The sequence below is a fragment of the Sebastes fasciatus genome, chromosome 16 (assembly GCF_043250625.1).
Source record: "Sebastes fasciatus isolate fSebFas1 chromosome 16, fSebFas1.pri, whole genome shotgun sequence".
NCBI lineage: Eukaryota > Metazoa > Chordata > Actinopteri > Perciformes > Sebastidae > Sebastes > Sebastes fasciatus.
The window spans coordinates 3,114,846-3,132,993 of record NC_133810.1 but is presented as its reverse complement, the minus strand read 5'-3'; the positions used below and the strand labels follow the sequence as shown (position 1 = coordinate 3,132,993).

The following is an 18,148-nucleotide window of genomic DNA, read 5'->3' as shown; positions in this document are numbered from 1 at the left end:
TTTGCGTGCATGACAGTGCTATTGCACAAGCATTACAAGCTGTAAATAGAGGACAACGTGGGTTAAATGAGCCACTGCACATTTTGTAATGCAAAAACAAATAAATAAGATAAGTTTGTTTAGGGGCGATGTGAGCTCTGAGAAGTCACACTATAAACCATTAAAAACACATCAGTGAGTAGAGGTTGCAAAATAAATCTGAGGGGTTTGAAAGATGATCAACACGATATAAGAAAGCAGAAATAAACATGTGATTTATCGTCCTCTAATCCAGGGGTCAGCAACCTTTACTATCAAAAGAGACATTTTAGACAAAAACAAAAACAAAAAAATCTGTCTGGAGCCGCAAAACATCTGAGTTTATAGTCTAAGTATATAGTATATAAGTCTAATGCAGTGAGGGCCAAAGAGACAATGTACTACGGAGTATTAGGACCACATTGAGGGAAAAAACATCTGAGATTTACAGAATAAAGGCATAACTTTACGAGAAACAAAGTTGTGATATTACGAGAAAAAGTCACAACTTGAGTGAGGGTAAGAAGAGTATTTATTTTTGGTCATTACAGCTGACAGAGTTATAACACATATTTACAGCCCAGGTTAGTTTTTCTCTTTTTGTCTTGTTCTGTTTGTTTTTTTCATGCATTTGGGTTTGTAGACACGAGCTAGATGTTCTAAAGCCTGAAAACAGAGTCATGAGGAGGAGCAGAAGTCTAGTTCTCTCTCAGAACACTTGAATTACAATATGATGAAAGGTTTTTATGGGATTTTAGCCCAATGATGCCAAAACTATACTGACTACTGCAGCTTTAAGATCTAAAACGTCCTGTATGATGATCAGGGAAACATCTGAGAACTCTTCAGTGAAAGAAAAACACATCTGCAAAAATGAGCTTGAAGGTATTTAAATGATACATTAAAAAAATACATCTCAGTCAATGACAGTTTGACATTCAGAACACAGATCACACACAGCTGCAAATGGAAAAACAGGAAATCTTGACGGGGAGGAAAGCAACAGAAAGGTCCTTAACGAGACACAGAAGTGGTGCTCGTCCCTCGGTGCTCCTGGACGTCTCCACTTCCTGTCACTGCTGGTGGCGTGCACACAGTCTCTCCAGAATGAGATCCTGATACAGAGAATGATATCAAGTCCAGAACAGGGTGAACAGTCTACTGGACCGCCGGCTGTGGAGGAGCCAGTGAGCTCATGAAGGCGTCGTAGTGCTCCTTGTGGCACCGCTGGTACTCGTTGATTTTCCTCTTGATCTGTTTGGGCGTGTCCTGGTAATAGTTCTTCTCATCTCTGGCCATCGCCTGCAGGGAGAAGAAAGAGCAGGACTTTGGTTAAAAACTACAGAAATATTCTTGTTGCAAATGTAAAAATTAGTATTATGTTTGGATGCCTACAGTGAAAATGTTGACATTAGGGCCGTACTCGACCAAAGAAATCCTTAGTGGACTAACACTCATACGAGTTTGACGAGTAAATGATTAGTTGGTTTAATCGACTGATCTGTAAAACTGAGTTTCTCCACAAAGAATCACACAAAAGCTCCACTTTTAAATCTGATGTTTATCAGAGATGAGCTCATAAGTTTCTTGGAAAGAAGTCATTCAGCATGAAAAAAGCATAAAAACCGATTAATGGACTAAAGAAACCTTAGCTGAGTTTAGGGATGCACTGATACCGATACCAGCATCGGGTATCGGGTCCGATACTGTGCTCATGTACTCGTACTCGCAAAACAGCTCCGATACAACGGCACCGATACCACTTTACGGCAGCGTGACGTTAACCTCTCGTCACCATCTTTCGGGTCCTATCACACTCGCTCACGTTCCATCTCCCTGATGGTGCGGGCGAGACGGGCGGGTGGTGTGCCCGACCCCGCGGGCCCGGGATCCCAACTCAGGCGGCGCGCGCCGGCCCTCACTTTCATTGCGCCACAGGGTTTTGCTTGCACCCTCTGACTCGCGCGTGCATTAGACTCCTTGGTCCGTGTTTCAAGACGGGTCGGGTGGGTTGCAGACATCGCCGCAGACCCCTGGCGCCTTTTACGTGGGCCGAGCAACCGCCCTGGGGGCACGACGCGGTTGGGGCGCACTAAGGACAGTCCGCCCCGGTGACACTTTGTCCACGGCCCCGGGAAGCACCTTCTCCCCGAGTCTTTCCAAGCCGACCTAGAGCCGGTGGTGGCGCACCGCCTCGTATGCGGGACTCCCCAGCCTGCCGTGTGTCGCTCACACCCTCCAGCTGGCTGTTAACGAGGGTCTTTAGGCACAGGGAAGTACTCGTATCGGTACTCGTACCCAAATTTAAGTACTTGTACTCGGTCTGACAAAAAGTGTTATCGGTGCATCCCTTAATGAGTTGCAGGTGACTGACTCAGCGTTTCAGAATTTAAAGTCCAGGATGGAATATTTTCGATGAAGGATATTTCATTGCAGAAAACAATTACCCTCACACACAAAACGCTGTGTTATTGACAGACTGTGACTTGGCAGCGCTCCCAGTGATGACTCAGTTTAAAGCAACTGTTGAAAATCCATTTGAATGAGGCACTTTTCTGATAAACGCTGGAGTAATTTAAACTTCCAGCTGCCAGCCGACTCTGAGCAATAAAATACTAAATAACACAGTAAGCTCTTCTCAGCGCTGTCCGTAACGTGCACCAGCGTTTCCCTTCAAATCTAGAGTTATCAGAAAAATAAACCTCAGCAGCAGCTATGAAATAATGTCATGCAGCTGAAACCTTCTGTGTCCTTCAGAAAACATTTCAAGGAAACCAAACAGAGGACGGCGTTATCACAAAGAGAAAAATATTCAACTGACAAATTAAGTTTCCTCCGCAGAAGCGGAGCACGTCGAGGATGGTACAAAGGAAACGTTTTAGACCTTGGCAGCCAGCCCTCATATCTCAGAATGTCCTTGAATGCACCATCAGGGGGAACTGTTTTCTAAACATGTCCAGCCAGTGAATCTAATCTTGATGTAAGATGTGCTCCCAGCAGGTCATATTAAACTGTAAACTGACGTCATCTAGGTAACAACCCTCACCTACAGGTGACTTTCTTAGTACTTCCTCAGCTGAATCAATCCCTCACTCATCTACTGAACTGAGTCCCCTGCTCCCGGTGCGACTGTCGACCGGGGTGTACTGTCCTCAGTGCGTCCTAACCACGTCGTGCCCCAAGGGCTTGGCTCGGCTCAAGTAAAAGGCGCCAGGGGTCGGTGGCAACGTCTGCAACCCACCAGACCCGTCTTGAAACACGGACCAAGGAGTCTAACGCACGCCCGAGTAAGAGGGGGCAAGCAAAACCCCGTGGCGCAATGAAAGTGAGGGCCGGCGCACGCACCGTCAGGGAGGTGGAGCGTGAGCGCATGCGATAGGACCTGAAAGATGGTGACGAGAGGTTAACGTCACGCTGCCGTAAAGTGGTATCGGTGCCGTTGTATCGGAGCCGTTTTGCGAGTACGAGTACATGAGCACAGTATCGGACCCGTTACCGGTATCGGTATCAGTGCATCCCTAACACTGAGTGAGGCGAACGCCACTCAGCAGCTCACGTTACTGCAGTCTTGGAAAGGGAGGAGTGAGCAGAGGGGTACTCAGTTACATTATGGTGCGCTCAAGCTCTTCAGTAAAAATGAGTATTAAGCGATATATAACGTTATCCTGATGTGTTCAAATGTAATTGTAAAATGTTGAGAAACTTGAGGATCATCAGGGATTAATAACAAATTTGGAAAAACGAGTATGCAAACGGTAAAAAGGGATTTAATGTTGAAGTACATGAGATTTATTGTTTGTTTTTATCGTAGTATCGAAATGGAAAATGGTTGACAGTTAATCATACTCAATATAAATACTGGGCCAGCTCTGTTATTGTGGTTAACATGTTCCAGGACACGTTCAGACTCCGGTTGCTGCTCTTACCTTGAAGTCCTCGCTGTGTTCTCGGATCATGTACTGAGCGTACTCGATCAGGTCGGAGGATAACGTCTTGGAGTCTTTTTCTGGACGGTTGGCTTCCTCCTCCAGCACTGCAAACACAAATCAGGATGTAAAACGCGTCATAAAGGCAGAAGGATTCATCATATTATCCCATCTTGATCCATCTTTTCCTGTTAAATTCTGGTGTTAAGACAGAAGGGCATAAAAATAAATGTTAAAACTGAAACTAAATATGTAAACCCCTCTCAGTCAGTCTCTGTAAAAATGAAATATTCAACAGCGTTAAAAGCACCGCCGGTGTTGCCGGAGGAATAAAAGTCAATCAGCGTCTGAAATCCAGAGCAGCTGCTGCTGAAGGCCGACTCCTCTCGAGTTTCTACGCAACTGAGCATAATAACAAAACATGCTGGAAGTGAAGTGAAGCTCTGCTTTCATTCAAATCGGTCTGATTAGGCTGAAATCACATCGAGTGTCCAGCTGAATAAAACTAATAGATCCTTGGAAAGTGGTGTGAAACAGCCTTCGTATAAGAAAAGAGTGGTGACATTAAGTGAAAGAGTATACACATCGGCACAGAAGTTCTGCATACTGGGGTCCCTAAACAGTCTTGGAATTACATAAATTGGGTATTACTGTAAAGCTGAGACTCTTGTGGATCCAATGAGCCCAACTGTATTCATGTGTGATGATGTTAGTCCCCATAGGAGACATTTCATTGACCTCACTGTATAAAATGACCTGTGGTGAACTCTAGGATAATCACAGCCTCATGAAACTTTACAGCCACAAACTAGAGACCTAGAGCATTTAGAGGATGGATGGATCAGACTAGAGACCTAGAGCATTCAGAGGATGGATGGATCAAACTAGAGACCTAGAGCATTCAGAGGATGGATGGATCAGACTAGAGACCTAGAGCATTCAGAGGATGGATGGATCAAACTAGAGACCTAGAGCATTCAGAGGATGGATGGATCAGACTAGAGACCTAGAGCATTCAGAGGATGGATGGATCAAACTAGAGACCTAGAGCATTCAGAGGATGGATGGATCAGACTAGAGACCTAGAGCATTCAGAGGATGGATGGATCAAACTAGAGACCTAGAGCATTCAGAGGATGGATGGATCAGACTAGAGACCTAGAGCATTCAGAGGATGGATGGATCAGACTAGAGACCTAGAGCATTCAGAGGATGGATGGATCAGACTAGAGACCTAGAGCATTCAGAGGATGGATGGATCAGACTAGAGACCTAGAGCATTCAGAGGACGGATGGACAAAAACAAGCCTATTGCCAAATGCCTATAAGCATGATGAGGTTTTCAAAAAGGAAATGACTTACGGTTGAGAACGTAGGGCTTGGTCACGGTGTTGACGGGAGCTTTAGTCACTTTGTCTTTGCCGAGGAGCTACACGTGTGAACAGAAACACATCATGAAGGAAACAATGGATGTCAGCAGCCGGTGTGTTTTGGATTCTGGGTTAACTGAGGATGATGAATTTCTTCTCCATCTTCTTCTCTAATGTGGCATGACAGGTACAGTATGACATGTGGGCTTTTTCATCAGTGACGGCATTTCAAAGAAACAAAACAAGGTACTGTCCTTGCTCCTGAGCCCAGGGGAGGCAGAAAATTAATCATTTATGCGTCGCTCCTCTATCTTAAACTAAACGCCGTCTCAGGCTGCTGGAACACAAGCTGCAGCCCCGACGACATTAAGTTTAATTAGCCGCAGGGCGAAACTGCCACAGCAGCAAGAGAGCGGCAGTGAAGACCAGAGAACAATAAAAAAATTAATAAAGCACCAAAAAAAATGAAGAGCATCCAGATTTTATACAAGTTTGTTTCAAATAATAAATTAAGTGACTCCTTAAGGCAGGGGTTAGCAACCTTTACTATCAAAACTATCTGTCTGGAGCAGCAAAACATGTGATCATTGTGATGAAGGTAACACAGTTTATAGTCTAAGTATATAGTATATAAGTCTAATGCAGTGAGGGCCAAAGAGACAATGTACTACGGAGTATTAGGGCCACATTGAGGGAAAAAACATCTGAGATTTACAGAATAAAGTCAGAATATTACGAGAATAAAGTCATAACTTTACGAGAATAAAGTCGTAATATTACGAGAATAAAAGAAAATAACACGGAAAATTACTACTTTATAATATTATGACTTTATTCTCAAGTAAAAATGAAAATGTAAACAAAAAACAGCTATTCATTTCCATTTTTATAAATCCACAGGATTGCAGACCTTTGCCTTAAATGAAGTGGATGTTTGTTTAAAGGTTCTGGTTTCTCCAGTGTTTAATCATCACAACCAACACTCTGCTGCTCCCTTCTGGCACAAATGAAAACTACAGAACATGAACAGATGTTTTAAAATCCTGACCTGTTTGAAGACATTCATTTATTTCTATTTGAATAATTAATAACTTATAAACACACAAAATCAAAATCAGCAGCTAACACAATCATTCATCTCCTGATTCAGTGGGCTGATCAGCGAAAGGTCGACTATGATTCTGGTCACATTCGGCACAAAAATACATCTCGGATAATCCATGTATAATTAATCTGTAACCTTATATCTGTTGTGATTGACAGGTCATCTTGCTTCAATCACATATTGAATCCTTTATAGATATTTTTCTAATAAGATTGTACATGAATACATGAGTTCAGCATTGATTCAGAGATTTCAGAGAGTACACCATGACAGAGGAAACTAGAATTACCGCCTCGCGGTTGTACGCCTCCGTCAACCGGTCAAGTCACCACTTCATCATTTTATTCTGTTAGACATTTATGATAAATTGTCATAATTAGCATATGAATTCTTCAGTTTTGGCCAGAAACGTGTTTTGTGAGGTCACAGTGACCTTTTGACCACCAAAATCTCATCAGTTCATCCTTGAGTCCCGAGTGGATGTTTGTACCAAATTTGAACAAACAGAAAACATAATTCCACAGCGGTAAATGTGGCAATCAATAGTGATACTGATTTGATCTGGATATAAGACGCTGTGACTGACTGTGTCGTGCTCTGAAGACCCGGGGTAAATAAAAAAACACAGGGAACGTACAACAGAACCGCAGCGGTTACTTACGCTCTTTCTCTGTATCGGCAGGGTGCGGTTTGGATCAGAAGCCAGACCCATCTCCTGCAGGTTCGTGGTCAAGGACTTCCTGTCGTCCCACGCATTTCGAATCTGTGAACTGAGCGAGAGGACGAGTTAGACACACGACAACATCAGTGCTTCTGCAGGAGAAGGACAGAACACATCTGAAGTTTCTGTGTGATTATATGACCCCCAAAAAAGGTACATTTCTGTCATTTTGCAGTCAGTATTATACTAGTGATCTAACCAGAAGTATAATAGTATTAATGTTATATTCTATAATAAAAAAACACTGTGAAAGGAGCAATTGTGCATAATGAGTACATACATTTTACTGATAATACTTCTTTAAGTGAGACTTTTACTTGTAAAGGAGTATCTTTAGACCATGGTGTTGTACTTTTACTTCAGTAAAGGATGCGAGTACTTCTTTCACCACTGTATAAAATAAATAAACTACAAACAGCCTGGTAAGTTGCTCCTCAGGTAAACCCTCCTTCTATGGTGTCAACAACATGCCCACTGTGGTCTTGTCATGGACAATAACAAAGATGACTTTCTGGTGAATAACATTCTCAGTCTTGGATAATTTGATTTGCACAAATCCAAGTATATGAAAGTGAAACCTAATAATGGTTTAATGTGTTTCATTTTGAGTTTCTTTCTTACATAAAGGCCCTTAAAGTCATGAAAAACAAAAATGCATTGTAACTTCTTAGTATAATAGAAGAATATGAATTACAGGTACAGCCCTTAATTTAATTTATTATTTTCATGTATAATTTTACATATTTTATTTGTTCTTGTTCTGTATGCACCTTGTCCTTTTACTCTTATGCAATGATCTATGAGCCATGTTGTTTGTAAATTTGAATTTGTTAAATAAAAAAACAAAAAACAATAAACAAAACATACCCACTTTTTATATACATTTGACTGATAATACTTCTTTAAGTGAGACTTTTACTAGTAATGGAGTATCTTTAGATAATGGTGTTGTACTTTTACTTAAAGGATGTGAGTATTTCTTCCACCACTGTATAAAATAAATAAACTACAAAAAAAGCACAAAAATGCTCCTCACTATAATTCAGAGGGAAATATATATATATATATATATTTTAAATAAACAAACATTAGATATGATGTATCATAATACTGGTTTACCCAGAAGTATACACGTATTAAAAAACAGAATAATGTAATATTTTATAATAATATAACACTGTGAAAGGAGACAGGTACTTTTTATATACATTTTACAGGTAATACTTCTTTAAGTGAGACTTTGAATCAGGACTTTTACTTGTAAAGGAGTATCTTTAGACCATGGTATTGTACTGTTACTTTAAGTAAAGGATCTGAGTACTTCTTCTCTAATGTGAAGATTTGTTGTGTTTTGTCTCATCTGAATATCTTTTGGGTTTTGGTGTGTTGGGTCCAAATAAAACAGGGAAATTAATGGTGACACCTCTGGCTTTGGGAATATTTCATTGTTATTTCACTTTTTATTAGACTGTGATTAATTATTCGATTAACTGAGAAAATAATGTGCCAGACTGTTGTACTGTACAATTCTGACACTGTCTCTTTTTAGGCTACTTGCACTATCTGTTTATAGCTTATTTTGTATATTGCATATTGGTAGAATTTATTTTATTCTTATTTTATTCTAACGTTTTTATCTATTATTTTGTTATTGTACTGTTTGAATTGCACCAACAAAACCAAAGCAAATTCCTAGTGTATACCTCTTACACCTGGCAATAAACACCATTCTGATTCTATAACTCAAAGGGAAATATTATATTTTTACTTTTTAAATAAACAAACATTATATATGATGCAATTAGTACTATATTACAAGTATCAAAAAACGGAATAATGTAATATTCTATAATAATAGAACACTGTGAACGGAGCCATTGTGCATAATGCAGAAATACTTTTAATATACATTTTTAATTTTAATTATTTTAGACCAATGTATTGTACTTTTACTTCAGTAAAGGGTGGGAGTACTTCTTCCACCACTGTATAAAATAAATAAACTAGAAACAGCCAGGTTAAATGCTCCTCAGGTAGATAAACCCTCCTCATGTGGTGTCAACAACATGCCCACTGTTAGCTCCCATGCTAGCATTAGCTACATGCTAGCCTGCTCGTTTCTTACTTCTCGATCCTCGGGTTGTATTTCTTAATGAACTTTTTCTTCAGCTTCTTCCGGTCCAGATTGTAGTCGAACTTCTTGGACTTCCCGGACTTCTTTGCTTTCGGCATGTTGGTGTTTTATCTCTGTTTTTAACAGAACAGAGGAGGTTTGTTGGTGTTGAGAAGAACAACGTGCAGGAAGGAACCGGAAGCACGTGTTTGTTTTGTTCCGGTCATGTGACCAACAACTTCATGTTCGAGTTTTTATGTTTTAATAAAGTTTTATTGAATACACACATTAATACAAATATACACAAGTCAATATGGTAATAATAATAATAATAATATAATATGTAGAAATAAATCCATGGAACATATTTGTATGAACAAAATAATATATAATAAAATTGTCTAAATAAAGTATGACAGAAATTTACAAAACATTTGTAACACTTTTTTAATTTGTATTATTATTTAATTACAACTCGGAAGCACAAATTAGTACACATTCATCTGGAACAAATATACACTAGATCAATATGGAAATAGAAAAGAAAACACATGGATCATATTTAACTATACACTCGAAATATTAACTGACAATTCAGAAAATGTTTAAATCAAACATGTAATTTATAATAACATTGTCAAAATAAAGGAATCACTGAAATTTACAAAAAGTGAGTAAACAATTTTAATTTTCTGAGAAAGGTTTGAAACACCTGCTACTTTTATCCTCTAGATGTCAGTCTGGATCATTATAAGAAAGCAATGGATCATTATTGTTCATTGTTCAACTAAATAATTAATATACATTATGTTATAAAGTATATTATAAAATTTTAATTAATATATATATATATATAAATATTTGTATAAATATTTATTTTTATATTTATTTATTTTTATATATATAATATTTATTTATATTTATTTTATAAAATATTTTTATAATATAAAAAACATATATATATATAAATAAATCCAAACCTTCATGACAGCTGTAGTTTTTGAATATCATCAATCACTTAATCTTGTTAATTTATATTCAAATTTGACTGCTGATAAGCCAAAAATAAAAAAAATAAAAATAGATAAATAAAAAATATATATATATATTTATTTATTTACCTACTTTTATATACTTTTATATATATATATATATATATATATATATATATATATATATATATATATATATATATATACACAGTTTTTTTTATTTTTTAAAATTTTTATTAAACAGCAATTTTATGACAGAGTGAGAAGTCTGTATTTCTTCCTCTTCTCTGACAGCAGCTTCAGGGGGCGGAGAGATGGAGGGAGGAGGAAGAGGAGGAGGAAGAGGAGGAGTGGTGCTGCAGGCCGGTGCTGTTACCGGACAGGAGGACTGAGCCACAGCAGAATCTGTCCTCCTCTGTCTGGCTGGTTGGTGGGAGGAGAGGTGGTGGTGCATGGTGTGTTTTATTATAAGGAGGAATAAAGAGAGATCCAGATGCTGCTGTAAACCCCCGACAGCATCAACATAAACCCGGTGGAGAGGGTGCATTCACGGGGGTCTGGATCCAGAGCAAGCATCATCATGGAGCTGGAGAACATAGTGGCCAACACGGTGCTGCTGAAGGCTCGAGAAGGTAAGGATGGAGATGGAGATGGAGATGGAGATGGAGAGACCTGGTACCTTTACCTGCAGACAGGAGGGATATGCACCCGGACATAGGATAGGATGCAAACTGTTACTGCACTTCCTCTTAAGCCGGTGATCATATATTGTGATGATGCACTTCAATGCGCACAGGAAATTAGAGTGCATGGAACGCCACACCAAACTCCATGTTAAAAATCAGCAATTTAAAGTTTTCCAGCTTATGCGTGAATGTAAATACGTACTTTGGCCTATTTTAAGGCTTTGGTTAACTATTTAGCAACCAGTAGTCAATTCGGCATATTTTTTATTTTAATAAATTAATTAATTGTGATTAAAATCAATGCCTTCCTTGTTGCGCTGTGCTCAATAACACTGTTGTACTAACCACCTTCAATGCTTGGTAAAAGAAGACAGATGTAGTTTAATATTTATTAAATTTAAGCATTGGTGTATGCCGAATTAAAGAAAATGTCTTAAACACTTGTGAAATGTCTTGTTGTGTACAGTGCACACAGTAAATTAGATTCAGTACAGATTCTATACAGGAGTTTGGCGTGGCACTGGAACGTCTGTATGACACACCAAACTCCATAGTCAATTTAAGCAATTTAAAGTTTTCTGGCTTATGCATGATTTTAAATACGTATGTTGGCCTATTTTAAGGCTTTGGCTAACTATTTAGCAACTAGTAGACAATTCGGCATCATTTCTTTTTTTGTAAATTACTTTAATTGTGATTAAAATCAATGCCTTCCTTGTTGGTGGTGCTCAGCTGTCAATAACACTGTTGTAATACACTAACCACGCTAAGGGATGCCTTAAGCTAGCCAGATGTAGTTTAATACTTATTAAATTTAAGCATTAGTGTATGCCGAATTTAAAAGAAAGGATATTAAACACTTATGAAATGTCTTTTTGTGTACAGTGCACACAGTAAATTAAAAGACAGGTAAAAACTATATGACACACCAAACTCCTTAGTCAATTTAAGCAATTTAAAGTTTTCTGGCATATTTGTGATTGTAAATACGTATTTTGGCCTATTTTAAGGCTTTAACTAACTATTTAGCAAATATTAGACAATTCGGCATAATGTATTTTTAATAAATTACTTTCATTGTGATTAAAATCAATGCCTTCCTTGTTGGTGGTGCTCAATAACACTGTTGTACTAACCACCTTCAATGCTTGGTAAAAGAAGATAGATGTAGTTTAATATTTATTTAATTTAAGCCGAATTAAAGAGAGGGTCTTAAACACTTGTGAAATGTCTTGTTGTGTACAGTGCACACAGGAAATTAAAGGGTAGGTCAAAATTGCCTGATTCTATACAGGAGTTTGGTGTGGCTGTGAAACGTCAAGTACTGTATGAGAGGTCCGGAAAGGGGTTTGCAACTGTGACTGCAGCGACACATCGGGTTTCCCTTTGCTGATGTTGCAGCATCGTCCTGTCGTTTTGCGAAACAGGATGTGTTGAAGCATAGCAGCTGTGCTTTACAGGGGTTTGTACAATTGTGCACAGAATTGCATTGTTTTAGTGTTTTAGTGCATTTATTTGCTATGCCAGGGGTCAGCAAGCTTTACTATCAAAAGAGACATTTTAGGCAAAAAAAATGAAATAATAATAAGAATGAAATAAAAAGTAAAGTTATGAATAAAGTCATAACTTTACGAGAAAAACAGAAAATAACACGTCAAATTACTACTTTATAATATTTTTTTCCCCCCTCAATGTGGCCCTAATACTCCGTCGTACCGTCGTACCATAGACCTACAACAATGATAAATAAAATTGAAAATGTAAACAAAAAACAGTTATCCATGTTTATAAATCCACAGGGAGCCTCATGTGGCTCCGGAGCCGCAGGTTGCAGACCCCTGCTGTGCTATGCAGTCAAGAGTCTGGAACTCATGTTTTGATGCCTGCAGGCTACAAGTCACTGCAGCTTTATAGGTCAGCTAAATGCAAATGTTTACATCTTTCAGTGCTCTTGTGCATGACAACACTCGTGAGAACAGTATACTTATCATATACTATCATCAGAGTTCTGTGTTATTCTCAACACGAGACAAAAGGTTGCGGTGACTCGTTAATCCTAAAGCCATCTGCAGAGGGACATGAGAAGATCACGATCCCTCGCTGTGAGCTTATCCTCTCAATGCAGTTTATCTTGTTGTGCTTGTATGTAGAGGACCACTTACCCATCTGCCCATGAGCAAGGCAACCATTATCTCCCATGCAGCTCTGCAGGCAGGCCTTGACCTCTCTGACTTCTCTGGAGCCCTACACAAGATGTTCTTTTATCATACGGGGAACAAAAAAGTGTTATATAATCATCATCTTTATGACCTTGTTGGACAGACTGACTGGACCTTGTTTGATTCAGGTATATAAAAAGACACATTTGCTAGTATGCAAAGATATACAACTTTCAAGGACAGACATGCCATGCAGAGAATCATGCAGCTAGATGTGTGAACACACCCACCAGAAGTCTTCAGAAGATGATTTTTAGACTGTTTAATCCTATTAAAAGGGGGCACTCTCTCGGTTTTAAAGGAAGAAAAGGTAATGGTAGTGGAAATGAATAACTGTTTTTTTCTTTACATTTTCATTTTTATTTATCATTGTTGTAGGTCTATGGTACGACGGTACGACGGAGTATTAGGGCCACATTGAAGATAAAAAATAAATCGGAGATTTCGAGAATAAAGTCATAATATTATAAAGTAGTAATTTTACGTGTTATTTCCTTTTTTTCTCGTAAAGTTATGACTTTATTCTCGTAATATTACGACTTTTTTATTGTGAAGTTATGACATTATTCTCGTAATATTACAAGTTTTTTCTCGTTAAGTTATGACTTTATTCACGTAATATTACGACGTTTTTCTCATAAAGATATGACTATTCTCGTAATATTACGACTTTTTTCTCGTTAAGTTATGACTTTATTCTCGTAATATTACGACTTTTTTTCTCGTAAAGTTATGACTATTCTCGTAATATTACGACTTTGTCTCGTAAAGATATGACATTATTCTGGTTATATTCTGACTTTATTCTGTAAATCTCAGATGTTTTTTCCTTCAATGTGGCCCTAATACTCCGTAGTACATTGTCTCTGGTTTGACCCCTGGTTTAAGCCAATTAAAAGGAGCCCTTCAAAGATTTTACAGCTTTGAAAAGTTCACACAAATAACACAGATTACTCTCATTAAGTTTATCTTACATGAAAGTTTCTCTCGGTTTTAAAGAAAGAAAAGGAAGTCTGTAAACAGAACAAAATGTGCCTATAGAATTGGAACAAAGGCGCTTTAAGATGGTGTTAAAGTTTTCAGGGTGGAGTTTTCCTTTAAAACTTTTAAAGCAACATTAGGCAACTTCCCGTGATCGTGGCTGCAAACGGCAGGAAGAGAGGAAACCGTTTCAGTGACCCAACAATCATGTATAGTGTGACACCGGTGTTAGTGCACAGACAGGTGTAATTTAGGAGTGCTCACTCTCAGGAGTTTATATTTCGGGCTGGAGTCACTTCCTGCGTGCAGAAACATCTTCATACCCAACAGGATGTGTGTTCTAATACCCAGACTACCATGCTATTTAGTATGCCAGGAAAAGATTAAGTATGTCCTAATACACAATAGGTCAAATGCAATATGCTGAAAATACCAGGATGTCCTAATACATCTGGTCGTATCTTGCAGTATGCAAGCCAGCATGCTTTTCTGACCCGCAATCCTCTGCACAGTGTGTCAGATGACAACCAGATGTGACGGATATATGAGGGTCAAAGTTAAAGGTGCAATGTTATGACGGAGTATGTCCCAACATACTGCATGCAACATGTACTTTGTAAGAGCAGTATGTAGTAAAACTAAAAAGAAAAAGTATGTGATTTGAAACAGCTTCTTTGTTGTTTTTGTTCCCTCCACTTTAATGGTTGAGGTTTCACTAAACTCTATAAAAACATCGTCCTCTTGACTGTCCAGCTGCAGAATCCATATGAGAGAAGAGAGAGTAGCTGATCAACATGATATGTTCATTTAAGTTGCTTTCAATTAAGCTGTATGAGCAGCAGGCTTTTACCCTGGTCACATAGTGGCTACTGTCCGAGCCTTTCATTAGTGGATGTTGTACCTGCAGACAATACTCAGGGCTGACAAAACATCTGTAAACTCCTCTGCTTATTTTTTTTTATTTACGGTCAATATTCTCCTAAAAAGATGCTTAAATTGTAGTGATGATATAAAACAGGAGATTGAAAAAATAATGCAAATTGATATCCCAACGGATCCTGTGTTGTTTTTACCTGGAGAACCATCGCAAAATGTAACGGGCAAAGACCAAAGATATAAATATACTACGCGTACTTCTACCGGTTAAATTGTGCATTGGAAGAAAAGCCTGTTAATACCAACCGGTAATTGTATTTAGTTTGTTATTTTCTCTTGACGTATTTCTTTTTTTTGTTTGAATCATGTGGGACTAAGGGTGGAACGGTTCACAAAATTCAAGGTTCGGTTCATGTCACGGTTTTCGGTACGTTTATGTTACAGCGAGGAGGTCATGTTCTGATTTCAACATGCTTTTCATTTATTTGGCAAAAAAATAAGTTAACAAAAGTATGGCTTACATAAAGAACATAAACACTTCTTCATTGATAAATCCTCAAGCTGAAGTAGGCGAGATTGGAGCAAATATGATTAAAACGGTTGCTATATGGTGACAGTAGGACATGAAACAGGTAACCTGAAAAACATCATGTGTCCTCTGTGTCCTCCGGTGCTCCTAACGGCATCTGCAAGATTTCACAGACCGGAGGAAAACAAGCAGTCAGAGCTGATCTGAGGTCTGCTGTCCAGCTGCCGTCTATGAGAGCTGGCTGTCAATCACTCTGAACTCCGACCAAACGGTCAAACTAGGCAGCGCTGATCAAATATGAATCAATATTCTGTTACGTTAATGCCTATTTCTCTCCTCAAATGTTTTCAGAATCATCTTGTAGTGCACGGTGTAGCTGGAAAATGAGAAAGTTTGTAAAGGAACGCCAAGTTTGCTCTCTCAATGAAATGACCTGTGATTGGTCAAAGTCTCCCGTCACGGGCTAGATGTTCTAAAGCCTGGAAACAGAGCCATGAGGAGGAGCAGAAGTCTAGTTATCTCTCAGAACACTTGAATTACAATATGCTGAAAGGTTATTATGGAATTTTTGCTAAATGATGCCAAAAATATATACTGACTACTGAAGCTTTAAATGTTGTTGAAACACAACCGTTCAACCAACCTGCCCTAAATACAGACTGAAATGAGAACGCTACGATTTCAATCAGGAATCTGATCAAGTAAACACGATTATAAATCAGACATCCTCTGTGCTCGACACATTTCTTTCAGCACCAAAAACAAATTGTTGCAGGATACCGAGCTTTACTCTGCAGCCGACTTCTGTAACTCAATACATTTGTCCTACTGAAAAGCTGATTTATGTTCTCCTGAGTTTTTCTGTTGAAGACGTCACCGTTGGTTCTAAGAATGGTTCAAAAATAATCAATTAACTGTGATAAAAAGTCTATAAATCCATCAATAATGAAAATAAGATAAGTTGCTGCCTGACTGTGTTTCGTTCCTTGACGTTCAACAATCAGCTGATGTTTCTTGTCAGGCTTCAGGAAAGAAGAATACTATTCATAGATCATTTAATTTTCTGCTTACTGAAGACTTCAAAGTGGAGACAGCGGAGGGGACATGTGATGGATCTCTCTGACTGGGGTTTCAACAGCGGACGGGACATTTACATGGTGCAGGCTTTAGACCACTGAGACGCCAATCCGCCGCAGTGTTATGCATGCCCGGCGTGCCCGAGAGGTGCCCACGCCAGCCCACGCAGAACGCATAGGCGCAGTATAAATCAGTTAACACTGCCCAGGACATCCTCCGTTTTGATTAACTAGTTCAGGAATGTATAGTGAACGCATAGGAGCTCTGCTTTTATGAATGGGTCCATGTGGGCTGCGTGGCCGATTGTTAATTGTAGGGATGCACTGATACCACTTTTTTCAGACCGAGTACAAGTACTTACATTTGGGTATTCGCCGATACCGAGTACCGATACGAGTACTTCTCTGTGCCAAAAGCCCCTCGTTAACAGCCAGCTGGAGGGTGTGAGCGACACACGGCAGGCTGGGGAGTCCCGCATACGAGGCGGTGCGGCGCAACCGGCTCTAGGTCGGCTTGGAGAGGCTCGGGGCGAAGGTGCTTCCCGGGGCCGTGGACAAAGTGTCACCGGGGCGGACTGTCCTTAGTGCGCCCCAACCGCGTCGTGCCCCCAGGGCGGGGCTCGGCCCACGTAAAAGGCGACAGGTGTCTGCGGCGATGTCTGCAACCCACCTGACCCGTCTTGAAACACGGACCAAAGAGTCTAATGCATGCGCGAGTCAGAGGGTGCAAGCAAAACCCCGTGGCGCAATGAAAGTGAGGGCCGCCGCGCGCCGGCTGAGGTGGAGCATGAGCGCATTCAACACCTTTGTGCTTTAATAGCACTAGATGTAAATATAACTTGTTTGTCTTTAAGTATTTTTAGGAAAAGGACATTTTAAAAAAAAATAAATCAATGTGTTTTCTTAACTTTGGTGTGACATGGTGTTATTAAGTTGGTATGGCAGCAGCAGTTATCTCATGTCAGGCTGAACTTCTTAGATACTGTATCACGTCGGTTAAATGTCCTTCCTCCAGCTCAAAACAAGTGTTCAGACGTGACCTTTGACCTGTATTGCCACAAAGCTTCTTCTCCGTCCCCCGTGCCAGTGTGGGATGATTTCTTCCTCTGTGACTAAAAGCTAATCTCTTAGTCTAATTATGTCCATTCATCATTTGGTGGAGAATCTGTGTTTCTTCCTGTCTCGCTGACATCGCTTGTTTGTCTTGATTTTACATTTCCACTAATGCACACACAGCGGACGTCAGCGATCTCGTTTTCTCTCTTATCAATCAGCTCATTGGTAATTCTGCTGCCGATGTTATCGTCTGCTTCCCGCCGGACACAAACAAAACATCTTGTTTGCATTGTAACTACGAAAATTCATTTTTTAGGAGGAACTGCCTGCCTCGCGGTATTTGAATAGCAAATCCTTGCAGCGCGGTATTGACTTTGTCCTCGTCAGAACACACAGCGAGGCGGCTGCTGCTGTGTTCACAACAACTCTCTGTTATCAGTTTATACTCGGACTATTTGTTTGATCCTGGAGCATCACTAA

At 39.4% G+C, this 18,148-nt stretch overlaps 2 protein-coding genes across 2 annotated transcripts in view; one reads left to right on the top strand and one right to left on the bottom strand.

The window, feature by feature from the left end:
- Positions 1–532: 532 nt before the first annotated feature.
- nop16 (NOP16 nucleolar protein homolog (yeast)) lies at positions 533–9,479 on the bottom strand. Its single transcript, XM_074611825.1, has 5 exons — positions 9,266–9,479; positions 7,081–7,189; positions 5,307–5,373; positions 3,945–4,051; positions 533–1,320 (listed from the first exon to the last, which is right to left on the bottom strand). The coding sequence occupies exons 1-5, from the start codon at positions 9,370–9,372 to the stop codon at positions 1,177–1,179; spliced, it is 534 nt and encodes a 177-aa protein (XP_074467926.1). The 5' UTR covers positions 9,373–9,479; the 3' UTR covers positions 533–1,176.
- A 1,088-nt stretch (positions 9,480–10,567) lies between these two features.
- grk6 (G protein-coupled receptor kinase 6) overlaps positions 10,568–18,148 on the top strand; it is a 56,387-nt gene continuing 48,806 nt past the window's right edge. The window contains exon 1 of the mRNA XM_074611810.1: positions 10,568–10,877. Coding sequence (XP_074467911.1) covers positions 10,826–10,877 — 52 coding nt within the window. The 5' untranslated portion in view covers positions 10,568–10,825. The remainder of the gene's footprint in view (positions 10,878–18,148) is intronic.